Source organism: Cryptotermes secundus, unplaced genomic scaffold (assembly GCF_002891405.2).
Source record: "Cryptotermes secundus unplaced genomic scaffold, Csec_1.0 scaffold5, whole genome shotgun sequence".
Classification (NCBI taxonomy): Eukaryota; Metazoa; Arthropoda; class Insecta; order Blattodea; family Kalotermitidae; genus Cryptotermes; species Cryptotermes secundus.
In genome coordinates, this window is record NW_019724742.1 from 5,363,755 (window position 1) to 5,384,251 (window position 20,497).

At 41.4% G+C, this 20,497-nt stretch overlaps 1 protein-coding gene across 1 annotated transcript in view; it reads right to left on the reverse strand.

The window, feature by feature from the left end:
• Positions 1–20,497, reverse strand: part of LOC117282009 — a 106,949-nt gene that overhangs the window by 76,201 nt on the left and 10,251 nt on the right. The window contains exons 3-9 of the mRNA XM_023848377.2: positions 20,120–20,343; positions 18,473–18,652; positions 16,717–16,957; positions 5,258–5,444; positions 4,959–5,119; positions 3,307–3,476; positions 1,013–1,173 (exon numbers count right to left, since the gene is read on the reverse strand). Of these exons, the coding sequence (XP_023704145.1) occupies positions 1,013–1,173; positions 3,307–3,476; positions 4,959–5,119; positions 5,258–5,444; positions 16,717–16,957; positions 18,473–18,652; positions 20,120–20,343 (1,324 nt within the window). The remainder of the gene's footprint in view (positions 1–1,012; positions 1,174–3,306; positions 3,477–4,958; positions 5,120–5,257; positions 5,445–16,716; positions 16,958–18,472; positions 18,653–20,119; positions 20,344–20,497) is intronic.

A 20,497-nucleotide genomic window follows, 5' to 3' on the forward strand; every position in this document is an offset into this window, starting at 1 on the left:
AACTAACTAACTTACTCACTCATGGAGCTGAGCCCTTCTGGAGGAGCCACCAATTCTGCAGCTACTCAAGAATTTCCCAGCATTTTATGGAACCTGAAGGTTCATTACCATGTTCACAAGAGCCCTCCACTGGTCCCTATCCTGAGCCAGATCAATCCAACCAATACCATCCCATCCTGTCTCTCTAAGATCCACTTTATTATTGTCCACCCACCTATGCCTTGGTCTTCCCAGTGGTCTCTTTCCTTCTGGCTTTCCCACCAATATCCTATATACATTCCTCTTCTCCCCATTCATGCTACATGACCTGCCCACCTCATCCTCCTTGACTTGATCATTCTAATTACACCTGGAGAAGAGTACAAGTTATGAAGCTCCTCATTATGCAGTTTTCTCCAAACTACCGTCACTTCATCTCTCTTCGGTCCAAATATTCTCAACACCCTGTTCTGCAACACCCTCGGTCTATGTCCCTCCCTTAATGTCAGAGACCAAGTTTCACACCCATACAGAAACAAAGACAAAATTATAGCTTTGTATATTCTAAGTTTTATGTTTTTTAACACAGAAGACGAAAAAACAAATGCCCTGTTCATCCTTCAGATACAATCTTCTTATGTAATACTGAGGCAGTGTTCCTCCACAAGTTGGTCAAGTTCCAATGCACTACACAGCAGCATATCCTGGAAGACAGAACTCTTCAAACTTTTATTAGCTTGCAGAGCTGCTGAGACCTTGAATAAGTGTGAATAGCACAACCATGTGAGTGAATCTTGGGACCATAATGACCCTCCTAGGATCAATGTTTATATATAAGTGACAAGAAGAAAGCATAATATCAAGGCTGTATACAGCAGTGAACAGAACTCCACAACCACAGCTGCTACAGGCTGGCTTAAAATAACGGCTTTTATCACTGAGAGACTGCAATACTCAATCAGCTGGACCATGCACATGCCCTTGCAACAGTGTAATATATGTCCAATATGAGGTAAGTGTATAAAAACCTCACCGCTTTAAAGGATCTCGAAGTGCCTCAAATTTGTCCCTCTCTCTGCGCAGTCTTGCCTCACGATCCTTGTCCATCAAACCAGGTAAACGACGGCGATCTGATGTAGTGGCCCTTATTTCATCACGCAACTGCTCCTTCAGATTATGCATGTATGTAGGTAGCTACGCGTAACAAAAGGAAAGATTAGGTGACAAAATTGCAATGTCACTTAAACAATGCTACAGATGATACTGGACTACACAAATCCTCCAAATGTGATAAAAGATCAGCCCAGAGGAAGTTTGAGTATACTTAACTGGCCAAGTACACATAACACTTGAAGGGCTGAAAAGAATGCTGATGCTGATCAAATATTAAAAATTTATCTCATAGATCCATATACTCCTCTGTTCAAATTTTGCTAATCCTCCTTCAAGGATTAAATTCAGATTCAGTCCCTTGGCACTGAAATTTAAAATGGGCCTACAGTACTAGCCCCCACTGATATGTTAGTATGGAACATTAATGGAATAATGACTGGGATGGGAAAACCAAAATGACTGTAGAATAACCTCCCCCAGTGTCAATCTGTTCACTGGATTTCCCTGGAATGAAACCTGGGCCTCTGCAGCCAGACAGCTGTTAATCACCTGGGCTACAGCAAAGCCTCAATGGGATCTTAAGAACAGAAGTTCGGTAAATTCAAAAACCTTCGAGGCTTTGGAAAAATACATTCAGAGGAAAGAATTCTACACCTATGTAACCTCATTTCATTGAGTTCCAAGACTTCAATACATATACACTGAATAAAAAATCCTACTGTCTGTCTTACATTTGTATCTATTTAATAACAAATTTATGGCTGAAGGTTGAATGTAAAAATATGGTATTTAACTCTGTTTTCTCAAATAGTTAGTCTAAAAGTAGGGGTGCATAAATTATGGAGAAAACACAGTATTTTCCAAATGCATCCCTCCCTATCTTTCATATTTCACTGCTAATACAAATCAATCTTTTCACTCTAGCAATTCCTTCTCTGACATTGTTGAACCAGATGTTATCTGCTTAAGATAAATGTACTTAAAATCTGGAAGGACTATGCAGATTACATCTTCAGGAACGTGACACAATGAAGTATGGTACACAGAGACCAACATTTCAGAGAAAACTGTTGTTTCTGTCTATAGTGGAGGGGGGGGGGATGTGGCAGTGGCCAAGACCTTGGTATCCACCTACCAAGCTACATGGCACCACCATGAGAACCTCATGCTCCACACAAAAGGATGATTATTAGTGTCAGAATAAAATTCAAGTGATAATAGTGACGTAAATATTTTCACATTGCACAGTCCTCAATCTTTATTGTACTATGTTAAATAATCTCCTTATTTCAAAATGTTTCACATGAAAGTTGCAGATATAAATCAGATCTGTATTTCATTCATGTCAGGCACAAATCTTCTTGCACAGAAAGAGCTGTTCTTGAGAAAACTGATTTCCTTTGCACTTGGCATAAAGAAGGGTAACGCTGAATAGATGCGGAACAAAACTGATGACTCTATCCTCCAACAGTTCTGTCAGACATGGACACAACATCTCCTGCACTGCATACAAGCAGCTGGGGCAAAAGCACAATGACCAGAACTGGCTGAACGACCATTATTATTCATACCAACACTTTGAGGAAAGCTGAAAGCCTTTCTTATTTCAGTAACAAATTTCAATAAATCATCTGAGACAAAATTACAGAAGAAATGTCAAGGTTAAACTTAAACTACATCAAATGTATTGCTTATCTACCTTCTTTGGCACATGCTGCAAAAACTTTAAAAATGATTCAAGGACATACAAACAGATTAAAAGGGGCAAAGATCATGAGTACTGGCTTCAGAGGGCCCATTTTGGAGGAACATATCGCATCCATTGGCTGGGTTCAAGAAAACAGCAGAAGTGGGCAGTAAGCTCTCCAGGCTACACGGTGTTACAGCCAAGAAGACAGAGATGTCAGGAGAACCTTAACTACAATATAGCAGAGATGAAGTTTGTGATGAATGTTGAGATGTGAGCAAGGAAAGATAAACATGAAACCGAGACATTAAAGCAAGATCCAAAGGCTGAAACACTAGAAGAAATGTCTGTGGCAGTTCATGTACAGTGCAAGTCCAAGCAGTTCCATAAAGTACCTGTTGCAAGAGGTTAGGAATGATAGCGTACCTACAGGTCTCCTTCCATACACTTACAGTAAGAAAGTATGATGTCTACTCTGCCGCTCACACAATTGAAATTTATTTCTGAGTCAGGTTAATGGAACACACCTGCTTGCCACAAGCAATGCTGTCTGCCATGCCAGGTGTATTCAGTAAATGTCGCAGATCTGGGGGAAGGCAGGATGCCAACTCGGCCAGTGGTGATGAGTACACTGATGTGGCTCCAGTCATTCCAGAGGTGGCAGTTCGCATTCCAGAACTGCTCACCACACTTGACGCTACAGAAGCACAACAAAGCATAACTGTAAACCTTCTGTATCTTCAGAATTACTGGGGTTTTGGACTTTTTCCATCATCTGGAATTCTAGGCAATAGAGGACACGACATTTCGGAAATTGGATCTGTTTCCATCTTCAGGTGAGAAAGGAAGACACCTACAGATCCACTTTCCGAAACTTCGTGTCTTCTATTACCTAGAATTCTGGATGATGGAAAGAGTCCAAAACCCCAGTAATTCTGTGTGTCATCCAGCACCGTCAGAACCCTTTAAAATCTCCTCTGTATCTTGCTTCTTGAAGGGAAGAAGGTTGTATTACATTTGCGAACAGAAAAACACATAAGAAATTGGATTCAGCAATTTATGGAAAAACTGACAACTGACACTGTTGTGTCTTTCTCTCTCTCTCTTTTCCATGTGTGCATCTCTCTCTCCCTTTTGTGTGTGTGTGTGTGTGGACTTCTGTCTCTTCCCCCTCCCCCTCCCTCCTCCAAATGCATGTGTCACTGTCACCACCTCTCACGTGTATGTCTCTCTCCCCACTTGTGTCTCTGTGTATGTCTCTCAGTGTGCATCTGTCTGGGTGTGTGTGTGTGTGTGTGTGTGTGTGTCCCTGCTTGTAGCCATTTCTCTGTGTGTATCTCCTTCTCTCCCTCTGCACATGTCTCTCTCTTGTATGTGTGCACATGCGTATACACATTTCTTTCTCTGTCTACAAGCATCTCTATGTCTCTGTGTATGTTTCAGTGTGTTTTCTTTAACAACACTTTTAGTATCAAGACTTTACTGTTTGGGAACTGTATATAAAGGAGTTGGGTATCTGACCTGTGCATGTCTCATAGAGTGCTCACATGGGCTACAACAAGAAACCAGAGGAACAGAGGAGATCTGCAATGCTGGAACTTCACAAAAAAGCAGAGACTGTGAGATTCCTCACTGCATGATGAGCAGTGCTGATGCTTCACAGGGAAACGTTAAATTCCGTGAGAGGACCATTCAGAGGTCCAAGGAGCTGATAATCCCACCTCTAACACTGATGCTTCAGCACTCACTTGTTCAAGCCTAGTGACTACCATACAATTTCAATTATGAAACTATTCATGGGGTAGGGCTACGCATGTGAATGAACAAGGAACTGTATAGCTCAGTGCCTGCAACATTATGGTAGAGATCACCACATTTATTTCCTCTCTGCGTGAGGGTCACTGTGCAAAAGAGCTAATTATTTTAATTCTTTTTACTGGTTACATCAGATAGTATGGGTATAAAGTGTAATCAACACACAAGGTTATACGAAATGAAATGAGCTTTATACATAAAATTCATGTTTTGATAAAAATTTTAGTTGTACCTGGTTAGCCAGACTGAGGTAATAGTTCTATTATTCCAAAGATACAGAGTGTCCCTCACACATGATGCCTTGCTTGCATTACTACTTTCAAGAGCCAATACACTCTGAACCATTCCAGGTATTGAAACAAACCTTGCAGAAGGCCAAGAGCAGAGCCAGGTCGAGGCACAGGGTCCACACCAAGAGAAACCTTGCGAAGATTTGTCTCACTGGCACTTGGTCGGGGCAGCATGAGGTTAGACACTCGAGACAACATCCCATCCAGAGAAGTCTGACGCAACGGGGAGTATGACCTGCACAGATCACAACATACATTTCACTGCAACAAAAATCCTTTGCAGATGCTAACTTTGGCTTTAAAGATGACAACGTATGTAACAAACTGCCAGCTGTAACTTCACCTTACTTTATCTGTGCAGATTGGCATTTACCTTTTCTTGCTGGAAGGGAGCAATACAGCTTCTTGATGTGTTGGAATGGAAGGTAATTTCCTGCGCATTCGCAATGACTTCTGTGAATCCGTTTCGCTAAGGGTATCCGATGAATCTCCTCCTCCTGTGTCACGTGATCCACGTGGAGTCCCCACTGGTGTTCCTTGCGGTGTTCCCAGAGGAGTACCTGAGTGTGGAAGAACTACTACACTACTCTTAGACAGCCACCGATGATGTCTAACAAAATGAAGAGTGAATAGCCATCTTATACCACTGGTACATGCACTTCCTGCCATTATGTAATAATAAACTTGAAACTTTGTGTGCAAAATACAGTATCACATTCACACTCGGAAGAAAATTGACATCTGATGAGAACTTCACAGCACAGTAACACCTGTCAGAAGTGGAACCTCAGTCACATGCAAATCCGTCTACTGCAACCTTCTCCAGTTACAAGAATAAAGAGTGAAAAAGTAATGCAACATTACACTCAATTAACTGCAAGTGTTTCACGTTTATACAGAAATAAAACATTATCTTCCTCAACATTTAACGTTCCCTCTTTGTATTACACTTTCCATACATAAGAGAATCAGACAGTGGACATTTCAGTTTACTGATGATGTGAGACTGTAGAAAACATTATGATATAGCTGAGGTGAAGACACTGTTCTGAATGTGCAAGTAATGCAAGTAGTGGTACAATTTCTGTGAGGAACCATAGTGTGTATTCAATTATTTCCTTAACTCTTGGAGCCTAATGTCAGGGACAGCTCAGTACAGCAGCAAAGTACTGCAATATACAACAATGACAGAGACCCATCTTCAGCTTCAAATCAAAAGTGATGGGATAGTTCAGAATATTTTTCAAAGATGGCAGCATCAATCACAGTCTTTTTAGAAACTGTCAGAGTGAGAACGCTAGTGAGGTTAAGTGTTATTACGTTCGTTTTTGTGAAGAAAGTGCGGTTTTTACTCTAATACGGTGGTGTTAGACAACAGTAGTAAGATTCCGTATATTGCAGAATTAGTTTTGGTTTCCTTATCGCGAGTTACGAGTACGTATAGTGCGGGGTTCGAGCAAAAACACGGCCGGAAGCACACGTGCTTCCGACCGGGGACTCTCACAATATAAAATGAGTGGCCTAGAAATGGAAGCAGATACAATGGAAGAGGTAGGAATACACGACGAAGCAGGGGAAGAAGTGGCGATGGAGGATGTGGAATATGCAGAGATAAACAATAAGACGGGTACACAAAAGAAGAGGGTGGCAGGAAAAACAGGACCTGAACTGTCGTCAGAAGAGGAACTGATGGCACAATTTAGCACCGTTAGAAGCCGTAAAAAACCAAGGAAACTGGTAACTGATGTCGTAAAGAAGAGCACAAATAGCCAGCAGAAGTCCAAAGAGATACAGAATCAGAAGGAAATCCAGGAAAGGGCTGAAGAAGGAAGAACGGAAACGGCAGAATCCGGAGCACGAGACCTCGGAAATGAAGATACAAATGTTGGAAAAGAAGAGCTAGGAGAAGGTTTCAAGAGCAATAGAAATGGGCAATTCAACGACTTACGTTTTAATACGTATGATAAAGGGCCGTATAGCATTCACATAAAGGCCAAGAAGCCTGACTCCCCAACCAAGGATAGGGAAAAGGTGAAGAAGTGGGGACAATTTGACATCTTCAATGTCATGTCCAAACACAAGATCAGGTTCCAATGTATTAAACAGTACGCTCAATTTATTTGGGAAGTGACCTTCTTAGGAAGACTAGAAGCAAATAAAGTGTTGGACAGCCCCATACTCCAAAGCGAAGGACTAACCGCATACATACCGAGATATATGGTTGCCAAAAAGGGTGTCATTAAAGATGTACCATTGGACATGGATTTAGAAAATTTGAGGCGACAGATTAATTTGGACAATCAGAACAAACATCCCGCACCTTTCTATATAATGGACGCAGTTAGACTTAAGATGAGAACCAAAGAGATAAATGTAGAAACTAAGGTAGAAAGATGGGTATGGAAAGAGTCGAGAGCAGTATGTTTGACGTTTAGAACCAAAGAAATGCCCCCCTACGTGTATTTCTGCAGTATGAAGGTTGAAGTCGCCACGTTTGTCGCTGCAGTACGACAGTGCTATAACTGCGGGAAATTCAACCACATAAGTAAATTTTGTAAGAAGGAAAAACAATGCTTCTCATGTGGAGAAGCAACACACGAAGGGACTTGTATTACAAAATGCATGAATTGCAACGGGGACCACAGAGCAAACAGCGAGCGGTGCCCCGTTATTAAAACACAGAAAGAAATTAACCAAATCATGGCACATAGAAATGTTGGATTTTTCGAAGCACGAAAAATTGTAGAAAAGTGGTCGAGCCCTGCATTCCCAGTAGGAGCTGGAAGCCACCGAGGGTATGCTGAACTAAATTTGAGGAACTTCCCGGTTCTCAAAACTCCGAGCAGACGAAAGGAATGGGATATATTTGAATCAAGAGAATACAACAAGGTCCCGAACCAAACGATCGGATGGAATCCGGAGAGAAGACAATGGAAGATGAACACGGACAACAGCAGAACTCAAATTACTGACCCTGGTTTAAACAAGAATGAGCAAAGGAACAGCTCTAAAGGCCAGAATGCGATAGAGAAATCGTTAGACGAGTTGGAGTCCATAGAGATGGAGGACGATGTCAAAAATGTGTTGGTTACAATAATCAATTTAGTGATAAACTCGGGGGATTCAAAAGCTATGGTCAAACACTTGTGGAAAGCCATTGAGCTACACGAACATCTCAATGGAAGGCAAAGGGTACCAACCAATTAAGATAGTTCAGTGGAATTGTAGGAGCCTAAGAAGCAAGCTTCCCGAATTACAACAGAGGAGCCGAAACTTAGATGTTATAATGCTATCAGAGACCTGGCTTGGTGAAACACAAAGGGTACACCTAAATGGGTTTGATGTGGTGAGGAAAGAAAGGTACGACAGAGCCGGCGGCGGAGTGGCCATTTTTATAAGTAACAAACTAAAATACTCACGTAAGAACGGTTTATACGATGGAGACGGCAAAATTGAAGCGTGTGCAATTGAACTGCACACGGGTCAAGATCGAATTTTAATGGTGTCATGTTACAAGCAGCCACACACGAAAATCGAGCCAAGAGCATGGGAAAAATTTTTCACACAATTCAAAGGAAAATTCCTGATTGGAGGAGACTTTAACGGCCACCATCACACGTGGGGTAATTCAAAGAATTGTACAACAGGCAACAACCTGTATCACAACATCACTGAATTGGAAACAAACATCACGCTGCTTAATGACGGCTCCCCGACATATATCTCCGATGCCACAGGTTCCAATGCCGCCCTCGATCTAACTTTTGTGGACCCAGGATCAGCACTAGTATACACCTGGAAGGTTGGAACAGACCCATGGAATAGCGACCATTATCCAATTTTCATTGAGTATAACGGCAAAATAGAGCCAAAGGAGTGCAGCAAGAAGGCTTCAAGATTGCACAATAAACACACAGATTGGAATGTCTTCATGGATAAAGTTATAGAAAAAATCAGGGAAGTTAAGACCCATGATGGATGGAACAGAGAGAGGGATGTAAAGGAAAGGTATGACCATTTAATCCAGATAATTAAAGGAAAGGTAGCAGATACCACCCCCAAAAGGAAAAGCCAAAATAACTTCGGAAACGGAGGACATGGAACAACTGGAAACAGAGAAAAACAACCAGCATGTATATGGTGGAACAATGAATGCGACAAGGTTACCAGAATTAGGAAAGCCAAACTGCTGAAATGGAAATACTGCAAAACCGAAGAGACATTTATGGAATACAAAAAGGCAGCGGTTATTGCAAAAAATAGATTGAGAGAAATCAAACAAGATTACTGGAAAAACTTCTGCGATGGATTAAATCAATTCACAAACCCATCGTATATCTGGGATAGAATGAAAAGATTAAAATACAGATTTAACAAGACAGATCGGGAACGAGAATGCAAAGAAGAACTAACTAATTCTGCCATAACGACCTTTGGAAAGCTATGCTCCGGGGTGGATGAACCCAATCAAGCACCGGCATTCGATTACGAAAATCAGGATTCATTCCTCGACTCAGAATACACAATCCAAGAACTCCTCTACTCAATTAAAAACCTCAAAGTCCGATCCTGCCCGGGTCGGGATGGAATAGATTACGCCATAATACGCAATTTACCAAAGGAAGCCTTAGAAATCCTGCTAGAAATTTATAACGACATTTTAAGAGCAAGAGTGTTCCCAGATGATTGGAAAAAATATAGAGTATTCTTTATCCCTAAACCAGATAAGACTAGTGTAAGACCCATATCGTTGGCGTCATGCGTGTGCAAGGTGCTAGAAAGGATGATAAACATGCGCATATCTTGGTGGCTAGAGAAGAATATGAAGTTCTCAGAATCACAATATGGATTTCGGCGAAACAAGGGTTGCACAGACAACCTAGCTATATTAACAACTGAAATAATAAAAGCGTTTGAAGAACGGAACACAGTATCGGCCGTATTCTTAGACATTAAAAGCGCATATGACAACGTCCACTGCGGCACTTTGATGGATAGACTCAAAGCCGTTGGCTTTTCGGGAAACCTGATAGCTTTTATATTTAACCTGGTCTCCGCAAGGGAATTAGAGGCAAACTACGGGGGGGTAGAGCTCAAAGACTGGACATACAAAGGCTTACCCCAAGGTAGCGTACTGAGTCCAACCTTATATTCACTTTATATGGCTGGACTGAAATCCAAAATCAACCAGAACTGCAAAATCCTGGAATACGCAGATGATGTTGCAATTTATTCAGTTCACAGATGTAGCAGAATTGGTGTGGCAGAAGTTGAAAAGAGCATACAAAGCATTGAACTCTATCTAAAGGAAAGTGGCTTGGAAATAGCACCAAAAAAATGTCAACTGTGTATCTTCGATAAAAAAGGTACAACTGAAGGAGAATGGGAGATTAAGGTACAAGGGGAAAAGGTTTCCTCAGTCAAATCAATAAAATTTTTAGGTCTGCACCTAAAATCCAACTTAGACTGGGAGGACGAAATAAACGCAATAGTCAGGAAGTGCGAAAACCCGATGAAAATCATGAACTGTGTGAAGCACACCTGGTGGGGAGCGGATCCTGTAATTTTAATTAGACTCTACAAGGCACTGATAAGGTCGAGGATGGAATATGGAGCATTTTTATTTCATAAACTTAAGAAGAAACAAGCTCAGAAGCTTGAGAAGATACAATATAGGGCTATTCGTGGAGCGCTGGGTTACAGGAGTAGCACCCCGACCAATGTAATGCTAGCTGAGGCCAAAGAAGTCCCAATCTTTAGTAGATTTAAACAGTTGGGAAAGAACTACGTGTCCAGGTGTTATACATCAACCAATCATCCAATGATCCAGCTGCTGGAAGAATTATCAGCTCTACACGATAACCCAGGGAGAGGAGAAAATGAACTACCAGTCATTAGCAAATGTTACAAAGAGGTATCCCCTCTTGGGCATTTAATCCAATCAGGGAACTGTCCCAAGGCCTACGACTACACGTACGAAAGTCTCTTCTACGAGGCTAGAGTATCGTTCGATGAGGGAAGACAAATAAAGGAAACAGAAGATCATAACAAGGAATTTTACAAGATATTCCAAGAAAGAATTAGGACCAGCAAAAGTTTCGCCACGGACGGCTCAAAAATGGTGGACAAGCCTTTTGTAGGATTGGCACTGATAGATATAAACGATGGTCGTCGAATGAAATTCAGAATATCCAAGATAGCGTCCATATTCACTGCAGAAGCATTAGCAATTGCCGAAACACTAGAAATCATCGAAAAAACAGAATCCGGGCAAAACTTCACGATTTTCTCGGACTCGGCAAGCGTGTTACAAAGCATTGGTAACCCCACTAAAATAAGCAACGCATCGCACATCATCCACATGCTAAAGGATAAAACAGAGAGACTCGAATCACGAGGGAAAAAAATCCAATTCTACTGGATCCCGGGGCACTGTGGAGTCGAAATTAATGAGAGGGTCGACTCGCAGGCAAAGCTAGCAATTAAAGAAGGCAGAGATAGCCAACTACTACTACCCGTGGCTGATCTTAAAACCGAGTGGAAAATGGAAGGGAAAGAAGAACTCCACAGCTTTTGTCAAAACACCAAACAAGAAAGGGGAGAACGCTACTTTGAAAGGTACTATAGGAAAGGCTCTACTCCGTGGTTTAGTCAGATAAAAATGAACCGCCGTGCCTTCGTGTCAATAAACCGTATGCGAGCAGGACATACCAGTCTTAAAGTAAGTCTAAACAGATTTAACATTGTGCCCACGGCCGAATGTGAATGTGGTGACGGGTTGCAAACGGAGGAACATATTTTCTGGGATTGCAAACAGTGTGACGACCAGAGGGCAATAATGACGGGCATCCTCTCCGAGAACAGTAAAAAGAACTACCCAAAATCAGTCACAGAGCTCTTGAGGCTAGAAGAAAAGAGATTTCTGCAAGGCGTCTGCTACTTCATAAACAACATTCCCATATATATTTAAAACAGATACGTAAGGAAAGAACAAGAGGAAATGGCACGGACCACTCACAACATTCTCAAATTTATGCTAAGATGTGAATTAACCGCGGGCCCACCGCTACTACAGAAAGAGAAGTTTTTAGAATGTGCTACAGAAGGCCGGATGGGCATTGCCTAGGCCACTTTTGTATCCTAGTTTTTTTACCCAATAAAAAAAAATAGAAACTGTCAACAAAATAATGAGAATTCTAATACCCCTGCACCAGCTGCTTACAAGCTCTGAGAATCATGGCATCCATATTTGACTGAAAAAAGGCTTGAGGGGTCAAGTACCAGAAGAAATTGATTTCTTTCATTCTGGTCCATCACACTAACAATATCATGAAAAGTTAAACAGTTCATCATGTTTTAGAACATATACTGTAATAGCAGCTTCCAACTGTATTGATGTAAAGGTGTCCCTCTGATGATGGTCTCTGAAGACTGAAACATGTAAGGGCATAAATAATTGAAATAAGGAAAATCTTCACCGTTTAACTTTTCATGATACCATAAGAAAATTCTCTTAGGCACAGAAGATATTTCCAAACCAACAACTTAGAACAAGAATTTGCATGAAACCGGTAATGAGAATTGGGTCAAAGTAGTAATCTTTGTCAAGTTTTGCATTAACTTTGACTTCTCTAGAGCATAAATAAATGTGGTATGCAACATACAGTACTTGTCACCATAAGTAAACTGGCTGAAGCCAGAAACATGTCTGAAACAGAAAAACATTAGGGCAAGGGCACACCAAGGAAACTGGCAACTGCAATTTACGAGAAGAATAGTCGATTTCATGCAGGCAACTGGTTTCCAGATTAGCAGGCGCACACTGAGGAAACTTAAGTTTGATTAGTTGCTCACATCGTCTTAAGTGGGTATGTTCATCCAACGTAATGCACTATTATATTTTTTAATTTCATGCACTTACCTCCTGCAGTGGAAGATAATAATACTGATCCTGTCATAATATGGTGGTAGTTGAGACCAGTTGAGATGGCATAAGAGTGGATGACAACCATAAGGAAAATATTGTTATGTTAATTAATTTGTTTTAATTAAGGTCGATTTATTTTAATCAGGAAATGTCCCATTCACACACGATATGAAATTCTGACATACAGTGCAACAATTTTAGCAAGACAGAAGGCACCTGATGATGGCCGTATACAGCCAAACCATGTACTGTTATTATACAGAGTGATCAAAAGTCTGGATCCATTTTTGTGAATTCCATCATTCTTTTTAGTTTGTTTCTGCCTAACCAAGAAATATGCTCAACACTGAAGAGAGGGTAGCAATTGTTTCCAAGTGACTGCGTGGAATTTTGAATGGAAATTCAGAAAACAAGCTCCTACTGGAGCCAATATCCGACTTCTAGTTAACAAGTTCAAGAGAAGAGGAAGTGTGCTCAATGAGAAACGTTCAGGCAGACTGCAGACTTCTAAGGATGACGTAGGACAAGTTCAGCAAACAGCTGAGCAGAGCCCACAAACATCAATCAATTCGCTGCTAAAGTAACCAACTTGACATACCAAGGACAGCTGTTTGGAGAGTTTTGCATTTTAAACTTACGAAATGAGCCCCGTATCATCTTCAAGTGCATGACTACCTCAATGACACTTTTGGAATACATGGATAGGCAGAGCTGCACCAAAACATTGGGCACCACGCTCTCCCAACGTGACACCATTACACTTCTCTGCCTGGGGCTTCATTAAGTCTAAGGTGTACCAAACAAAGGTTCCTGATCTTCGGGACCTATGGCAACACATCTACGCAGCAGCACAGGCACTAACATCCAACATGCTTCGTGATGTTTCCAGAGCTACTGTGGAACTCTGGGAACAATATCTTGAAATGGAAGGGGGGCAAGTTGGGCTGTACTGACTATGTTACACAACAGTGACACCCCATAACATATCTAACATTCATTAGCTTTAGTGAAGCTGTCCTGTAAAATGGATTGAGACTTTTGGTTCAAACTCTCCACTTCTGCATAAACTAGCCAGACTAACTGAGATAACTGCTATCCCACTGAAGCACAACCTGTTCGCTTCCCAAGAAACAATCGTGGCTCAGAGCTTGCAGTCAACAGAATACCCTGGCTTCCCTCAGGAATCAAAGCATTGTGCTGTAACCCTATACATTCACTGTTCTTCCATCATCCACAAACTGAAGAATGCCCTGTGCATCCTGCAATGCCTCTAACAACTTAACCACAGACTGCTGGGAATGTCTTAAAACGTTTACAGCAAGGTGACCAGATAAGAACCAAGATATTCCAGTGCATGCAAACACTGGGCCCTTGTTTCTTCTCTGTGAAAATTAGACTTGTGTTCTACACTGTGACAAATGTCCCAGTAGCTTTGATTATATGGAGAAATACAGATATGTCTGTAACTTGTTGATGTAACAAATGCAGGAGGATGACACTACTGAACAGCCTACGTACCATGGCATTTTCTTATCAAATTGTATCATGCATATTAAAACATTAAACATAAAATTAATTTCAATACCATTATGTATTATATATGTTTCAGTATAACAGACAATATTACCTTTACTGAGCTCTGCCTAACACTTAATGGGACTCACATGACTGAAGACAGAACTGAAATCAACTGACAAATAAAGAAAAGAATTACAAAAAGGTAACAAAACATGAAAATAAAACACAAAGTTGCATAATGAAATAAATAATTCACTGCTTGTACCAATAGTGAAACACTATTCATCAAGCATATGAACAAGTCCAGCCAGTACCAAGGTTAAGAATGTGTGGATCCATACCTTCACTCCCCCCATGTGTTCAAGATCAGTACTTAAATAGCCCTTCAGAGAAGGCATTTATAGGAGTCATCTCTCAACATTTGGAAAGAACGAACAGCAAGTTTTCAGAGTGCTGCCAATTTGTTGTCCTGCGCTTATGTAGGAGCAGCAGCATGAGGGAACACCCTGGCACAGAACCAACCATTTCATATGAATAAATGGATAAAATATCAAATAAACATGTATTCACGATTTCTCCCGAGAGCAAGTGCTGTTCTCATGACAGCAAGGCAGCTGCCTGTCATGATATTCATAATATCCATACACAGCTCTGTGTAACAAACTGATTGGAGGATGTCTAAGTTGCTCTTTTTGGAAAGTTTAGTGTGTGTGTGTGTGTCTGAGCATCCTTTCCCAAACTTGGGCCCCTTGTTTACATTATCAAGACTCAGATGGCCAGCTGGTGTGACGTGAAGTCCTACACAGTTCTATAAAGTCTTGACAAGAAAAATAAGAGAAAACCTATGTTATCCATGATATCTAAAACAATGCAGATTGCTTAGAAAGCTATAAACAATTGGACCTTTACTGTCTGTTAAGCGAAGCACTATTTAAAAATTAAAAATGAATAACAGTTAAATGTATAAAATGCTACTCTGATAAAAAGGTTTTCCAAAACTTAATGAACAAAAATGAAGCACTGTGCTTCATGGGCTCATGGATCAGTATGTCATTGCTGGCATTCCTCTGTTCACTGGAACCGTTCTTGTTCCTAGGTGCTGTACAGATGTGTTGGCAGTTGGTTTCTATGGCTGCTGAGTGGAAAGAGTGCTAACTACTGACACTGACATGCAATCTGCAAATGCTCTTAATTTTTTATGAAGCAATTCTGATCTGTTACTGCCATTGCCATATATACTGTCACATGGTACGTGTGACTACACACATTACAGGCAGTCCTCACTGCACTGCTTAGTAGCAGCTTCCAATGGTGGGACTTTCCCCTTCCTCTGGATTCCCAAACTCTCGCCAGCCTCAGCTACCAGCTTCTCAACTTACTGTCTGCCGCATGACTAACTGGTAATAGCAGCTAGTCCTTATCATATAGACTCAGCAGAGACCACACAGAAAACACTGCTTCCAACAGCTCTTCCATTTTTGTGTCTGTGTGTTGCGGCCATCACACAACGGCTACTGAACCACTGCCTAAAAACAGGCATGTCTGCACAGCCATTCCCTAGCAACGTCTGTCTCTGCTGGCTTCACAATTCTGGCTTTCAGTACACATGCCACAATTTGAAAGTATCTCTGCATTTACTTCTAGACCACTAGCATCTATCTAATGAAGTGTCTGTGTCACCACAAGCGGTAGCACAGTTGGTTGCGGCACTATGGTACCAGCCTCAAGGTTATGGGAAGAGGTCACTGGATTTTTCAGTTGACTTAAACCCTCCAACTGCATTAGGGCCATGGGGTGGACTCAGCCTCTAACAGAAATGAGTACCAGGAATCTTCCCGGGGGTGAAGTGCAGCCAGCACATAAGGCTAACACCCTCACTGCCATCTGTGAGCCAACTGTCTAGGAAATGTGCCAGCCTTGATGTCTTACAACCCGTATGGATCTCCACAACCTGTTACTGGGATAGCTTTACCTTTTTCTTTTTCATCATCATTCATAAGATTTCTTTACAAGGCTTCAGTATAGTCTGTTACAGAAATTAGGCTTAGAATGGGACTAGGTTCATGAGTGAGAACTGGAGGTGTACACACATTCTTCACCCCAGGCACTGTATGGGGGGGACAGAGGCAAGTTAAGGGTGGTCAGCAGTCCAGTTTACTGACTGCACCATTCCAGTTTATAAAGTACCTAAATACAGTATAAGTTTCACTGTAAACACATACATGGGCAGAAAAAATAGACAAATATGAAATAATTCCTTGAAAGTAGGGTACTTAGAAATTAATCCAAACAAGACTGCACATAGGTATAATAATAAACATAAAAATAAAAATAAACAGATCATATCACCATCAATAAAACTGCAGAATTCAGTACAAATAACTCACTGCATGGAACTTGTTGCAGACCTGAGGAAACTGAAATACCACTGCTCATTACTGGCTGACTGGTAACAAGATGGCTCCCAAGTGCATGACGAGACATCATGTGCTGCGAGAGAGGCACAGTTTGGCCACACATCATGTGCTGTGAGATGACAGGATTGTTCACCAATGTTTGGCTGTTCACCAGATGCTGCGGCACACCCTGAGTGGTCACCACTGGCTGGCCAACACTGGCATCTTTCCTCTAAAAGTGAAAGTGCAAAGCTCTCTTTTAAAATGTTGTAGAGATGAACTCTGGCAATACAAATTAATAACAACAAATGCTGTAGCTAAATATGTATTTCATATTGTGACATGTCAACCCGTCGTTGGGCAATGGGATGTGGAACGAATCACCACGAAGACAGACTCTTGATAAACAGTGAGTTGCTTAGTTATCAAACAGTGGAATGAGGTTATGCTAACCACTTCTAAGTGCCAGCCGGTAAACATGACTCCCGCACAGGCACGATGATGTCATACTGCAGTAGTAAGCAGGAGTCATGTGACCTCTGCATTTCCATGAGTGACGTCACATACCCCCACCCAGCCTGTCGCTATGCAACGCTTGATAAACACCCTTCTCCATTAGGCTGTGATATCATGCAACAGTGGAGTCCATGCAGTGACTGTTGCTATGCAATCAGTCAGTAAACATGTTCTGGTCAGTGCAGAGGCTATATAACGGCAGATACAGACAGAACATCAGTTAGTCGGAGAAGTTAGTACTCGGAGTGAGCCACAGGAGGAGAAGACCTGAATGTGTGATTAGAAGATTTTATCAGTGATAGTGTGCAATAGCTGAGAAGTCAGCCAGTGAAGACTTACTGTGCGACTTCAAGACATTACATGTGCTGCAGTGCAGTGGTACCGGGAGTGTGTAATTCAGTGAGACTTGTATAGCTCCTTTGTTATAAATACGTGAAGACTACTGAAGACAGACTGAAGAGATTAGTGTGTAGTGAGTATAAGTTGTGTAAATCAGTAACAGTGTAATAAGTAATTGTAGTTACGACTGGTAAATGGTTAATAAGACCAATACAAACGGCATCTTCAGTAGCCAAACACGTTACAATATGTTAAACTAACCCACTGTTGAATAATCTCATCTCTGAGATGTGGCTGACCACTCTGTCACCATCGGAAGGATGCTTTATGCACCTCTGTAAATTTCTTTGACAAAAAAGTAAAAGCAATTTAGGTCAAAGAAGATCAAAATATCAGATGACAATGCAAATGCAGGCTGCTTGTTATTCAATTAAGTTTTCATGGGGTTGAAAAGAAATGTGTAAAGGTAAGGTAAAGTTGTCCATGTGCTTAACAAATTAAGCATTACTCCCTGAAGGTATATGGGGGAGTGGATGTATAGAACTATGTTTTCTTGACCTTGGCACTAGTTGGAGGTGAGTGGTCAGCTTCATGCCCCGGTTGATTTACCCCAGGGGAAAGAGTTCACAGCACCCACTGGATAGGAGGTTGGGTGGACACCAGAGCCAGTCTGGACGACATGGAGAAATGAAAAGTGTACCTCATCCTAACTGACAAAGTCTGGAAGAATAAAATTAAAATTAGTACTACTGTGTATGAACTCCTGCAGAACACTAAGTCATACATAAATATTCAACTCCGTTCGACAGTTGGGTCAATCCAAAACTGAAGGATTACTTGTAACAGAGTTTATAATGAAAACACTGAGAAACTTTCTAAGATATCTGCCCACCTGCTGGTGAATCTGTTGAGTTTGATCAGGAGCAGAATGAGGTAGAGAACGGCGGATCTTCTTGAGGTGCTGTGCTTGATGCTGTAGTTGCATGTGTTGTTGGTACATTTGCTGTTGTTGTGGGGTGAGGTGCTGTGTGAACAGAGACTGCTGTCCAGACAGAATACCCAACACAGTACCCTGCAAATAAAATTGATTCAGGAGTCAGAAGCAGCAAACAGTTTCCTGAAAAAATGATTCAATAAGCTAGTTACAACAGATTCTACCATGTTCACAAGAGCCCTCCACTGGTCCCTATCCTGAGCCAGATCTATCCAGTCCATACCATCCCATCCTATCTCTTTAAGATCCATTCTAATATTGTCCATCCACCTATGCCTTGGTCTTCCCTGTGGTCTCTTTCTTCTGGCTTCCACACCAACATCCTATACGCATTCCTCACCTCCCACATTCGTGCCACATGACCTGCCCACCTCATCCTCCTTGACTTGATCACTCTAATTATACTTGGAGAAGAGTACAAGTTATGAAGCTCTTCATTATGCAGTTTTCTCCAACCTCCTGTCACTTCATCTCTCTTCGGTCCAAATATTCTCCTCAACACCCTGTTCTCAAACGCCCTCAGTCTATGTTCCTCCCTTAATGTCAGAGACCAAGTTTCACACCCATACAGAACCACACAGGCAAAAGTATAGTTTTGTATATTCTGATTTTTATGTTTTTGGACAACAGACGAGAAGACAAAAGGTTCTGGACTGAATGGTAGCAAGCATTAGCCGAGTTCAATCACCTCTTAATTTCCTTCTGAATCAGGTTTCAATCTGTTATCATTGTTCCCAAATATCTGAACTGTGCCACATTTTTAAAACATCTGTTTCCTATCTTTATGTCATGATTTTGCCCTGCATTCTGGTGATGAGGCAGCAACATATACTTAGCTTTCTCTGTGTCTACTTCTAGACCAACCTCTTTACTTGCGTCAATTAAAAGTTTGTGTGTTTTTCTTTATGGTATCTACATTATCACCCAGTAGATTCACATCATCGGCGTAGACCAACAGCTGATGTGTCCCGTTTAATTTCAGTCCTACCTGGTATTCCTGGACCTTCCTAATGGTATGTTCTAAAGCAATTTGAAAAGGAGTGGCAATAAAGCATCCCCTTGTTTTACACCATTCTGGATAGGGAAATTATCAGACAATTCTTTATCTATATGGACTTTACCATACGTTTCGTTTAACACATTTTAATTAGCCTAACCAATTTCATGGGTACCCCAAACTCTATCAGAATAATGTACGATACTTCCCTCCTAACTGTGTCATAGACTTTCTTGGAGTCTATGAATAGCTGATGTACTGTCTCATTGTACTCCCATTTTTTTTCCAGTATCTGACAAATGCAAAAGATCTGATCAGTAGTTGATCTGTTACGTCAAAACCCACCCTGATGATCCCCAATAATTTCATCTACATATGGACTTAACCTTGAGAGAACCCAATTACTCATGATTAGCAAGGGTTTACTGTATCTTGATTGACGATAAAAAAGGCGCATTGAGAATTAAATGATGAACAGAAAGCATCCCTTACAAATAATCATTATGATCCATCTTACTGTTTGCCTACAGCAGATTCATGAGCCTCACCTGGATACCACCAGTCTGATGCTGCTGTTGGAGTTGTGTCTGCTGTTGCTGCTGCAGCAGATGCTGCTGTTGGAGTTGTGTCTGCTGCTGCAGTTGCAGCTGCTGCTGGTAGTGCTGTAAGTTTTGCTGTGGATGATTTGGGTACAGTGAGCCTCGCTGCAGCTGCTTCTCCATGGCCGGATTCTCATCTGATGGAGATGGACGTGGTGATGTGCCACCCAAACCTGATGTAACCAACTGCACGTGTGAGGAACTTATTTTGTATCATCAGATAAACCATATGGTAATTTATGATCACAAGTCATGCAGCACATCAATGCAAAAGTTCATGTGCACCATGCAGCTACTCAAATACTGTGTTTCTTAAATACTGTTACT